This window comes from Bradysia coprophila, unplaced genomic scaffold (genome assembly GCF_014529535.1).
Source record: "Bradysia coprophila strain Holo2 unplaced genomic scaffold, BU_Bcop_v1 contig_193, whole genome shotgun sequence".
NCBI classification, from domain to species: Eukaryota; Metazoa; Arthropoda; class Insecta; order Diptera; family Sciaridae; genus Bradysia; species Bradysia coprophila.
The window spans coordinates 545947-559104 of NW_023503456.1; the positions used below are offsets into that span (position 1 = coordinate 545947).

A 13158-nucleotide genomic window follows, 5' to 3' on the forward strand; every position below is an offset into this window, starting at 1 on the left:
AACAATCAAAAAGAAAACTTTAAAACTCCCACAAGTGTAAAGTTTGCGGCCAGAGCGAAGCGAGGGCCGTAATTCGCACGAGTCGTGGTATTTTATTCATGATTAAAGGATTTGTTAATGTAGTTTGTACCGGGGGGCTTCCTTTTTGTACATAAGTGTAAGGGAACGTCTACTGTACTATTTTATAGTTATTGTACCAAAGTGAAAGAGTCCTCTAATCGTTCCACATTCGCATCTTTTACTTCTGATTAGCGTTAACAATAAGACTATGACACTGAATAATAGACAACTTATACGAGTGGGAAGTTTGCGGACAGAGCGGAGCGAGGGCCGTAACTCACACGAGTCCTTGTCTATTTATGATTTATTTTTGATTAAAAATCTGCCAGCAAATTTACAAGAAAATAGATAACAGAATTAAAAACACCGTCCGTATCTTCAAGCCCCTTTTATTGGTATAGAATCATAAATTCTTAGTCTCTATGTTCAAGCTTTTTTTTATAGAGTCAATTTTTTGTTAAAATTTTCAATTCTTTTTTTTGGTTCTCTCTACAAAATCATATCGCATATCAAATGAGGATCACTCTTTGTTTGGTGGGAATTGAGATGGAATTGAATTTTCGTGGTATGATAGGTGAGCTTTAATCTCCTTACTGTTATTAGCTTTTTCAGTTCATTCGTTTTCATAATTAAAAATTAATTTTAAATAACATCAATAAAATGGTCAATAACATTTTGGTTAAAAAAGAGTTAGTTTGTTTTCGTTCGTACAATACTTAAAATTAATGCAACGAATTGTGTTGTCTTTTATGCACATGTTCTTGAGGTTTTATTTTGTGTTGATTTACGCAATCGGTATTTTCTTTGGTTCCTCATTTCGCTCGGTACAAATCACAGAAAAATAAATCAATAGAAGTCGGTCGTCAAACAAAAAGATATTCAGGCAAAAAAACTCTCATTTTTATCACACAATTAATGCCAATAGTTGTCTACTTCTTCTATCCTGGTTGTTTCTTTTCAGTGTTTTCGTATACCTAAATTTTCTTTCTAATATCAAAAATCAATCGAATTCATTAACTTAACGTTCAGTTGGAGTGTTGAGAACATAAACTTGAGTTAAGTTTTGGTCGTAAATGATAAAATTAATAGTATTTTACGCTACAAGCACGGTAAAGTGTATTCTATGTTCGAGAATTGGTAAAAACTTATTTGCCATTTCGAGAACATAAGATGCCCTTCAGAGTCTTTCTTGTAGCGTGAATAGTTTAATATTTTTCTCGCTCGAAAAAAGGTCATTACCGAACCGCACCACTTTTTGAATCTGCCATTTGTATTTTCATGTTGACAAAAGTGTATTCACGTCAGCTGTAACAATTATTGTAAGGACACACATCTGCGGTCAGTTCTCGATATTTTGCTCTATAGACTGCTCTGACAGGGAAATCTTCTTTTGTTCGAACCTTCCCGCAAGTGTCAAATGGAGAAGAAATTCTTTTGTCCAAACGTTTGACAGATACCGCAAGTTCTTTGTTCAAAACAATTTTCCGTTATAATGCTAGATAAAACTGACGAAGATTGAGAATTATTTGTTGTAACGATTAAATGTAACTCCAACTATTGTAGCAACTATCGTTGCAGTGATGATTCTTTTCACATTACATCGACATTTCGTTTGTAGAATGGGTGTTGAATAAGATCATGTGTCGCATAGTAACTGTGCAACGGACAACAAAAATTGTCGTATGTGACTAGAACAAACGAAACGTTTTCTTCACTTTATTCACAATAGTTGACCACAACAATTTGGTATACTTTGACGTATTTGAATGTTCATGCCTTAGGCCACAGCAGTGCTTATAGCATGAACATAGAATATACTCGGAGGCTGATGAAATCACACAGCAGGCACTGCGTTTCTTTTGTACAGATAGATGACTTGCTTTTGTTGTATGAGTTAAAACATACAATACAAACAATTCTAAGCGGTAACTCGTATCACTAAGGCCTCCAAATTTGGCAACTGTCAATTCAGTGTTCATGCTAGGAGCAGTGTTATGCTTAGGCATAAATTTCAGAGTTTTTCTCGTAATTTAGGCCGTAGGCATGAAAATTCGCGAAATTGCCGAGAATCTACCGTCCACAACAGGTAACGCATAATTTGAATGTAGACGTTTGCTCTTCTCGTTTGCATAGAAAACCAATTTCGTAGATCGGAAATGTTTGTTGAAACAAGTACTCGATTCGAGTATATGCAGAAAACATTTATTTAATGAGTCGGTTAGAAGACATGTGCAATAATCTACTATTATTGCAAAACATGTTACGAACTTACAGCAAGTGAAATATGAATTATTTTGGAATCGATCCTGATAAACAATATCAAAGATCAGCTTTGTCATCTTGCGTCACTTTACTGTAGAGCTGTAAATTTTACAGAAGAACTGCAAATTCGTATAAATAAACTCTCACGAAACTCTCTCTCTTCGTTGGATTTTCTCTTCGGTAAATGGCCGTTTTTGAGCGAGAAAGATATAAAATTCTTAAACAGTACCGGTTGAAATAAAATCAAAACGGTTGGAATAAAATTCTCTCAAAAAAACAAATGGTTTACCACCTCAACGTCTGTTAGCACATATACATACATTCAATATATAACCGCACACTCATGAGGCAAGTGATAATAAATTTGGAAAATAGTCTTGACTAGTGATGCTTAATAATTGTAAAATCAACTGCTTAACGATCAATGTTATGAATGAAGTGAATAAAATGCAAATTAAACGAACGGAAACATTGTTTAACTTAGTGATTGAATGGATGAGATGGAAATGATCAAGATGAGATCGGATGCGAGAATCGGTAATGCTTTGATGATTTGGATGATGGCGATGAATGATGGCGAACAGATGATGTTTCCTACGAAAAGCTTTACGGTGACGCGATGCATACGATTTAATTTGTTTGAGGCAACTAGCAAACAATCGTCGTTGAACTACAAAACTATTACCAATAAAATCAGCAACACATTGCATGTCAGCCTGAACGATAATTGTCGAATAGTTTTTACCGAAGAAGAAATTATGGCATTGATGAATATTAGTATTATAAACTGTTATCGAAACGGTGCCGCTTTGACCGTTCTCTAGTTATTTTTTCTTTTGGGCTTTTTCTGCGGCTTTTGTTACTTTGCCCGTGGAAATCTCTTTGAAATTGACGGACTTAATGACGCCAACGGCCACCGTTTGTCGCATGTCCCGAACGGCAAAGCGTCCGAGTGGCGGAAATTCCTGGAAACTTTCCACACACAACGGTTTCGTCGGCACCAAGTTGATGATGGCCGCATCGCCCGATTTTATCGCTTTCGGATTCTCTTCGGTCGTCTTGCCCGTACGACGATCGCATTTTTCTTTGATTTCGGCAAATTTGCACGCAATATGAGCCGTGTGGCAATCGAGAACGGGTGTGTATCCATTGGCAATTTGGCCGGGATGATTCAGTACGATTACCTAAACGAATCACCGAGAATTGAGCAACGATTTACGGAGGAATTTGTTTTTGTTTTTTTTTCGATTACCTGAGCAGTAAAGTCAGCTGCGCCACGTGGTGGAGAGTTTTTGGAATCGCCAGCCACGTAGCCGCGACGCAGTTCCTTGACAGAAACGTTTTTCACATTGAATCCGACGTTATCACCTGGCATAGCTTCTTGCAACGCTTCGTGATGCATTTCCACTGATTTAACTTCAGTGGTTAAGTTTGCTGGTGCGAACACCACAACCATTCCTGCAAAATAGGTTGCATTTGATTAGAGGCAAAAAGTGAGATTTTGTTGCGAAATGCAATGCACCTGGTTTCAGAACACCAGTTTCGACTCGACCGACCGGAACCGTTCCAATACCACCAATCTTGTAGACGTCTTGCAACGGTAAGCGTAGAGCCTTGTCGGTAGGACGGGAAGGCGGCAAAATAGCATCGAGAGCTTCAATCAAACACTTTCCTTCAGCTTTGCCCTCTTTGCGATCCACTTGCCATCCCTTGAACCACGGCATTTTTTCGGATGGTTCCAGCATGTTATCGCCATGCCACCCAGAAATGGGTACAAATGCAACTGCGGCTGGATTGTAGCCGATCTTCTTGATGTACGAGGACACTTCCTTTTTGATCTCCTCATAACGAGCTTCGTGATACGGCGGTTCGGTTGAATCCATTTTATTAACGCCGACAATCAACTGCTTGACACCCAAGGTAAATGCTAGTAACGCATGCTCACGAGTCTGACCGTTCTTCGAGATACCAGCCTCAAATTCGCCGGTTCCAGCTGCAACAATCAGTACAGCACAATCGGCTTGAGATGTACCGGTAATCATGTTCTTGATGAAATCTCGATGACCGGGAGCGTCAATGATTGTGACGTAGTACTTGGCAGTTTCGAATTTCCACAACGCAATATCAATGGTAATACCACGCTCTCGTTCGGCTTTAAGTTTGTCCAACACCCACGCATATTTGAATGAACCTTTGCCCATCTCTTGGGCTTCCTTTTCGAACTTTTCAATGGTTCGCTTGTCGATACCACCGCATTTGTAAATCAAATGACCGGTAGTTGTGGATTTCCCGGAATCGACATGTCCAATGACAACGATGTTGATATGAATCTTTTCCTTTCCCATTTTTATTTAAATTATTGTTCCTCTTGCCTGCGTAATTGCTGTGGCCAAAATGTCTCGTTCTCGAGCTTATCTCTGAAATAACAGATTAATGAATGAACAGGGTGTGTGTGTGCAAATGGAAGAAATAGGAAAAACTTTCGATCAGCCAAGCAAATGTTCAGACGAATTTTGTAAAGCTTTGAATTAGTCTATTCGATGATCAATGACGTCAAAGGGTAGTCTATTCGATGATCAATGAGTATAGCTACCACTTTTCGCACAGCCATAAAATGAAATGCGACACAATTGGCAGATAATGGGTAGGCAGTAGGCATGGAAGACGTTCAAAACGAAAGAAATTATCGATAATTGATTAATCGCCAAAAAAACCACTAACAGTGGAAGTGTGACGCAAGTCAAAAGAACTGATAGATGATGAGCATAGTGTAAACAGCTGAGTCAAAAAATTGGTTTTGTAAAAATAATTTACTATTTCATTATAGTTAGGGAAGATAAGTCACATAGTGGCAAATGATTCATCTGCCACTTGTGACGCATTTGTTTTTGCGTGTCAAAGTTGTAAGATTCACTCCCACTAATATCAGTCTTTTGTAAGTGGATAAAGGAACTAGCGTCACACTTCCACGGTTAGTGGTTTTTGGGCGATATCAGTTATTTTGTAAGTCTCATAGCTCCCAAACGGATGATTTTTGGGAAAAATCCTGAAGCACTTGTCGACTTGAATCCAAATCTCAATAAATTTGTCTTTTAAGCAAACTTTCTATCTGCCATATTTTCCGATATACATAAACGGAATTTTTATGTCTAAGACCCGAAAAGTGTCCTCTGTCGAATATGAAAAATATTATTCGTACCACGGACTAAAAGTCTTTATTAGCGTGTTCGATTCCAGACCTCGTCTCCGGCTCTATCTGGAAACCTCTCACACGCTAAAAAAAACACTTTTAGTCGTAGGTACGAAATATAATATTTAAAAACCGACATTTTTTCTGTTTCTGTGGTTTACTTGAGCTTCTGATTACTACATATGAAAATGCATGCAAAATTCGCGAAAAACCACGAAACAGAAAGTGTGTCGGTTTTCAAAATTCCGCGAGTGGTTCAAAAGTTTCACCGGGACAGCTCGTTGAACTCGTATGAACGCCCAGATTATAAATAAACGGGAAAAGTCAAAAAGTTCCTCAGTCCTTCTGATTTTTTTTTTCAAATTGTTTAGTGAGTTAGAACTTGCGTCACGGTCTTCAACTAACGTAGGGCCATGATCTGCCATGCCATTTGTGTCGCTTTTCATTCACTCCCACCGATATCTTTTGTAAGTGTCGTGATAAAAGGACCTGCGTCACACTTTCACCGAAAGTGGTTTTTGGGCGATAGTCTCTCCGAAAATTGAAAAGATCACAAAAACTTGTGTGTTCAACATTCTTTTTCTAATTCCACAAACGCACCAATAACGATAGCACTCGTCATTATACTTTAAGAAGAGAACGCTTATGTCACGAAACATTCTCATAGACAGACCAATTCGGTTGCACTTTTTTTTTGCATTGCAAATGTGTCTCGTCTCATCGCCGTGAGAGATGTTCGCAATTTTCTTTTATCACATGTTATGTAAGTAAAAACTTCTGGATATAATGATGTGCATTAGAAGCGATGCATGTATAATGCATTTGCATTATAATTAGAATAGCACAATGTATATTAATAAGTAGAATGAATAAGGCCGTTACGCGTTTTTTTACCCTGTGTACTTCAGGAGTACAGACGTACTCAAGTTTTTTTTTTAAAGATTTAGATTAAATACTAAGGGCACGACACACTGGAGATAGAGATGAGCCGGCATAGCTTTTCCCATGTTGGTTAATGTATACTGATTACGAGAAAGCAAGTTGTTTTTGATCAGATCCTTCATGTCAACGCACCACAACATATTTGAAATAATGGACCTACTCGACGCAGTGTTTACAATTTGTCTTATAAATTTTGTTTTTTATGTTGGTACCACTGTGGGGACCGTCAAAAAAATGTGTTGCCGTTTGTGTTATTGATGTGTACGGAATTGTTCGAGTAGAGTAGGTGTGTTTTAATCCACGAAACAAACACATGAATTTTCTCCACTCAAATGTGGTGAGAAGATGGCGTCTTCTTTCTGATGACAGGTGAGGTGAGAAAATTTGTATAAAAGTATAAATTTGGATAAAAACTGTTATTCACGCCACGCATGGATGGAAAATTATGTGTTCACCTCGCGGAGAAAGTAGAAAATTCCAACTCGATTGAATTACGGCCATCGCTTCGCTCAGCGGCAAAGTATCGCTATTGTTGGAATTTCCTATTTTCTTCACTTGGTGAACAAATAACTATTTTATCACAATTTTTCAAAACAAAACAAACTGACAGTTGCAACGAGAAAAATAGTTTAATGAAGGAAGAAAAGTTGTAAATTGCATTTCGAAGGTGCTGTGAGTGGCCAGAGCGTTACGTTGGCCACAATTCACCCGAGAAAATGCAACTCCAAACTTTTTACCCGAGTTAAACACAACCCACGTTTTTCACAACAAAGGTACCCGAAGTTTCAGCGGAGGGAGAAAAAGACTATTTTCTAGCCTATGCGAAAAAAATCTTGTTCTGCCTATGAGATGAGTTGACAAACCCAAAAAATTTCTCAGCTCAACTGTCATCAGAGAGAATGTCAACAAAGCGTCATCTTCTCACCACATTTGAACGGAGAAAAAAAAGCTTATTCGCGCTTTTCCCTATTCCACCTGCACATTTCTCAGTGTAGATCAATTTAAAGCCCGATGAGTTCCAAACATGAAATTAACTTTCTAATGACACCCCACACGATCGTGCAACTTTTGTATACGTGGAGAAAATCCAGAAAAGTGTATCTGCTTGGTTTTTGATCATTTCTGACTGGCCTCACAAGCATCAGGGGTTTGTTTTGAAAGTGGGTTAGGCTTCCAAAAAATTAACTGGAAAAAACACCCAGTTTCGATTTTGATTTTGATCCGAATTTGAAAAATTATTCCTTAGCGAATTACCCCACAAGAATCATCTAAAATGTATTCACGTACATCTCGAGGGGGGTACGGTGTTAAGAGGAAAATATATTTCACTCAACATTGTGATTCTATAACTCAACACACTTTTCACCCAGCATTACCTATCAATTCAAATGGGATTATATTGATATAATGAGTTAGTATATACTATCATACCTATGGCGGCTCGACAAAATATATACGTATGCATTCTATATACTGACGCCCTACACATCTTCTTGCTTATCGATTTAATTTTACTTCGATAATATAATTCTTGAAAGAACAAATATATTTCAAAAGTGGTGTTCCACGGTGTTTTGTTTCGTATAATTAGCTGGAAATTTCTTCACTTCATTTTTCACACTTACTTTCCAACAGCACAATGAGGAAATGTTACGAAAAAATGTTCAAGCCGGCATTTCTTTCGGGAAAGTGCCCTTGAAAGTGAATGTGGGAAATTTTGACCGGAAGTAAAACTGGCGAGCTTTTAATGTAATAATATCAATGGGATCAGGTAGACTAAGAATCTCGTTAATTTTACCGAAATTTTAGGACTTCGGAAAATTAGCCGGCTCATGGTCCGGAAATCATACCTTAAAGTTAACTCGAAAATTTTAGTAAATTTTTCCATAAAAATTCTATTTCTATTTGTCACAAGCTTTAATAAATCAAATTCCTCGAATCACAATTTTTCTCACAAATAGAAACCGACAGACTATTATCATACTGGATTTAAGGGATGAATGGAGACAAAATGGTAGCCGGTTAAAAGAAAATTTACCATTCAATCGGTTCCTTAAGATTTAGCACACAAATTTTAATCAAAATCACAGAACAGCTCAATGCCAATTCAAGGTAAAACAACGATAGCCGATAATTCGATTGGATGATTGAAAATTTTCCGGATTTCTTTTCCATCAAAAAATTTCCACACACAAGAGAGACAAAAATTATTTGGGATCCACTTACCACGAGCACAAAGAAATGAAAGAAAGACTTTTTATCGACTGTGCATGCGGCGTTCAACGTAAAACCGATTGCGTGTATGTGGTGGAATTCCTCTTTCTTTCGTTTCGATCGACACATGCGCTGACCTATCATAAACGTTTTGATATTGCGCTGGTATTGATGTTGCACAGGGAAAATTGCTTTTGAGGAAAATTTGTTCGGTTCTTACGACAAGTGAATATATAGTACCAATTAGTAAGGGTAAACCGAAAGCTCACGCGATTTCGTAATATAAAATGTTGAATTTGGAACCTAATTGAGTTTCACGAAATCGTGTGAAATTAAGTTTTACGTACGCAGAGCGCATCTATGAATTTTCGCGTAAAATGAAACTTACCAATTTTTCGGAAATTTTCGAAGTCAACCAATCAGAGGCTCATTTTTAGACCCGTACGAAGTACTGGGGTCTTATAGGTTTACGCATACGTTTGTAACACGTCGAATTGGACTCCCTGAGTAAGGGGAAACGTATTGTGGTTGTCTAGAGATGCCAAATCCGCGAAAAATAAATGTCCGTCTGTCTGTCTGCACGATAACTTGAGTAAAACGCATCCGATTTTGAAAAATTTTTATCAAATTATGTTCTCCGGAGCGTGAGCTAGGTCTCTTGGAGTGAGCTCTTATCTGGCTACTCGGAAGTACAGTGAACGTTAGGGGTGTCCAAAATTGTATGGAAAAATTAAAGTGCCAAAATGTTTGGGGCACAGGGCAGAAAATCAATCTATATGGTCCGCTGATAAAAAGTGTCTATGGGACCGACTCGATCCGAATCGATTTAGGGGTCGCTCAATGACGAAGTATGTGAAAAATATCCAAAATCACTTGCAAACCAGGTTTTTAGAAAAAAAAATATTTCGGACTGATGACGAAGAGTGATGTTAGGACATCTTCGTTTATATTAGTGTAAAATCATCACGAGAAAACATTTTTCAACTTTTCCCATGTATCGACACCTACTCTGTCCAGGCAGCGCTTGTCAAAGATCAGATTCATAGCGTATATTCTGAGAGCGAGTCCGTATTGGTGACGAGCGACACTCAAAAAATTATTGTGTAGAAATGTTCAGAAAAGCGAGGGCTTCAAGATAATGCAAAAAAAAGTTTAATTATTTCAGATTTGTTTGACAATTTTCAGATAAAACTTAATACTGGGTACCCTCGGCGAACTTTGTTGAGTTGTACTGGATGTCCAGCCAATTGTTCCAATCTTGTTTTATCATTTCTTGATAGCTTACCATGTGGCCATTCAAAATAAACCAAATTTGTCATAAGGTACAAACTAAGTCGACATCGACGAGACCTAATGTGTGCCCATGTCGCATTTCTCGAAAATTTCAATATAAAAAAATACGAAAGATAAAATTTATTTTCTAAAACACTTTCAAGGTGTATTATTTTGAAGTATTATTCTCATTTAGTTTCGTAAATAAGCTCTGTTTCGTCAAACTTCCGAAAATCATGAAATTCGAAATTTTCAATTTTTTTCATATTGAAATTTTCGAGAAATGCGTAATGGGCACACATTAGGTCTCGTCGATGTCGACTTAGTTTGTACCTTATGACAAATTTGGTTTATTTTGAATGACCACATGGTAAGCTATCAAGAAATGATAAAACAAGATTGGAACAATTGGCTGGACATCCAGTACAACTCAACAAAGTTCGCCGAGGGTACCCAGTATTAAGTTTTATCTGAAAATTGTCAAACAAATCTGAAATAATTAAACTTTTTTTGCATTATCTTGAAGCCCTCGCTTTTCTGAACATTTCTACACAATAATTTTTTGAGTGTCGCTCGTCACCAATACGGACTCGCTCTCAGAATATTCGCTATGAATCTGATCTTTGACAAGCGCTGCCTGGACAGAGTAGGTGGCGATACATGGGAAAAGTTGAAAAATGTTTTCTCATGATGATATTACACTAATATAAACGAAGATGTCCTAACATCACTCTTCATCATCAGTCCGAAATAAATTTTTTTCTAGAAACCTGGTTTGCAAGTGATTTTGGCTATTTTTCACATACTTCGTCATTGAGCGACCCCTAAATCGATTCGGATCGAGTCGGTCCCATAGACACTTTTTATCAGGGGACCATATAGATTGATTTTCTGCCCTGTGCCCCAAACATTTTGGCACTTTAGTTTTTTGGACACCCCTAGGAACGTGGTGTATTTTGACAATATCTCGAGTAAATTTTGACCGAATTTCATGAATTTTTTTTTGTTTGAAAGGTATTAACGAATGTAAAGCGTCGGTACTATTTCCGGTCTCCTAACAAAATGGCTGCCGGCGGCCATATTGGATTTTAGTAAAATAGAAATATCTTGGGAAAAATGATACTTAGAGAGTTTCTGTTAACATGGAAATAATTTGTTATGTGTGTGGGATTCCATATACGGACATCTATATATACCTATATACAGCTATATTGAGCTATATACAGGCATATAGAGCTATATAATAGCATATTCCTCTGTGAAATGTTTATTTACGGTGAAATATAGTTAAATATAGCGGTATATAGCTGTTTAAATAGGAATTTATGAAATTTGTCTTCGTACAGGGCTGTCTTTATTGCCTCCGGCAATTTAGTTGTATATGATAACAAGGCAAAGAGTGGATAATGTAAGTGATTTTAAAGGGAGAATAGTTTTTCAGCAGAGAAGAAAATGAAGTAAGAGAAATGAAGAGTTTCACATTAAAGGCTTTTGATACGAATAGGTGTTTCGTACGGGTCGGCGTTAGCTATGTTTTTTTTATAAAGTTACAAATCCAGATGACAACAAAAAGGTCGTGCTCGGTGAGCTCAGTTTTTACGAAGAAATTACGTGAAATTTAATTCATTTTACGAAATCGCTTCAGCCTTGGGTTTACCCCTAATGTTTCGATTTTCTTTAAATGATGTCCAATGAGATCTGATCACTTACCAGGTTTAAACAGACTACTTTCTACGTGTACTGGTTACTATCATGTCTACAACCCATTTTGTAAAAAAAAAATCATTTTTTGCACGAATCAATTGATTTTACCACTGGTAAGGTAATTGACCGTGATTTAAGGTACTGTGACGGAGCTCACCATCGACAGTATTAGTATGGACATGAGGAAAGATTTGGAAAAATTTTTCAAGCTTTGATGATTGAAACAGTGTCCTAAAACTAATCATGGCACCACGTTAGTAAGGCGCCGTGACGCAAGTCCTAGCCCAATAAAAATTTTAAGAAATATTTTTCCACGGGACTGAGGCACGTATACACACTAAATTTTCGACATTCTCTCTTTGTTCCTACTGCCCCCAAATTATTTTATTCATAATCTACGCGTCCATACGAGCTGAACGAGCTGTCACGTTATAAAATCGGCATGAATTTGGCCGAGACATTAATTTTTCATACGTTTTGAAATTGATAAATTTGCCCAACCTTTGTCACTTTGTAAGTTTGCTTTGATGAAACTTTTGAATTACTCGGCTAATTTAGCTGTGTGAAGGACGTAATTCTAAGAAACCAATTTGAAGGAATTTTCATAAAATTCAATAATTTCGGAGCTATGAGCGTTTTAAGCTATTCAGCTATGTGAGCCATAGCTCGAAAAATATGGCAGTTAGAAAGTTTGTTTAAAAGACAAAGTTAAAGAATTTTTGATTCTAGCCGACACGTGTTTTAGAGCTTTCCCCAAAATCATACGTTTGTGAGCTATGAGCGTTTTTAGTGTCTTTCAGCTGAGTGTAGGAGGTCTGCAAAGTCCTATATTTTAATGGAGATCGAAAAGATGACGAAATATTTACAAAAAAACTAATATCGCCCAAAGGACCTCTTACAGAGGAAGTGTGACGAAAGTCCCTTAAGCCACTTGTGGGAAACTATTGTTGTTGTTTGAATCCACATACGAGAATGAGAATCCGTTTATTTGTGACCTTCTTAAATACTAAAATACATGACATCGAATGTCAAACTTGATGACATAATTCAAATGAGTTTATTTGATGCGCATAGCGATTGATGATGTTGACGATATGTGGTGGAGATGACACGAAGCTGAAGAGTGGAGATGCCACACACTTACAAAAGAACTGACATCGGTGGGGGTGACGCTTACAGCTTCAACACTCAAAAACAAATGCGTCACAATCGACAGATGATGAGGCTGGGCCTATTTTAAGGAAATTAAATTTCCAAAAATTCTTAAATTTTTCCATCACTTTTCGTCATTTCATCTAAAAACACAACAGATTGCATCGTAAATGTTGTTTTTACTACCTTTTTAGTTGTTTTTCATGTCTTTGAGCTTAACTGATTACTTCGGAATGAGATCTAACAGAAAACAAAATTTGGAAATTTTAACACGTTCGCTGCCAATACCTATTTTTTCCTTTTATTACCATTGCCAACGAAATATCTCGTATCAAACAAATTTCAAAAAATATCCTTAGATT

The 13158-nt window shown here is 37.1% G+C and overlaps 1 protein-coding gene across 2 annotated transcripts; it reads right to left on the minus strand.

Moving 5' to 3' along the window:
- Positions 1–433: 433 nt before the first annotated feature.
- Positions 434–8757, minus strand: LOC119075149 (elongation factor 1-alpha). Of its 2 annotated transcripts, none has more exons than XM_037181542.1 (4): positions 8681–8757; positions 3845–4739; positions 3575–3780; positions 434–3506 (listed from the first exon to the last, which is right to left on the minus strand). In XM_037181542.1, the coding sequence occupies exons 2-4, from the start codon at positions 4665–4667 to the stop codon at positions 3147–3149; spliced, it is 1389 nt and encodes a 462-aa protein (XP_037037437.1). In that variant the 5' UTR covers positions 4668–4739; positions 8681–8757; the 3' UTR covers positions 434–3146. The 2 variants fall into 2 exon arrangements, with proteins under 2 accessions (XP_037037437.1, XP_037037438.1); XM_037181543.1 differs by lacking the exon at positions 8681–8757 and adding an exon at positions 8493–8515.
- Between the last annotated feature and the right edge of the window lie 4401 nt (positions 8758–13158).

Coding starts and splice junctions, on each gene's coding strand:
- LOC119075149 (XM_037181542.1), bottom strand. CDS start 4,667: ATGGGAAAGGAAAAGATTCATATCAACATCGTTGTCATTGGACATGTC. Junction 3,781..3,844: donor AACTGGTGTTCTGAAACCAG/GTGCATTGCATT, acceptor CCTATTTTGCAG/GAATGGTTGTGGTGTTCGCA. Junction 3,507..3,574: donor CAGCTGACTTTACTGCTCAG/GTAATCGAAAAA, acceptor TGATTCGTTTAG/GTAATCGTACTGAATCATCC.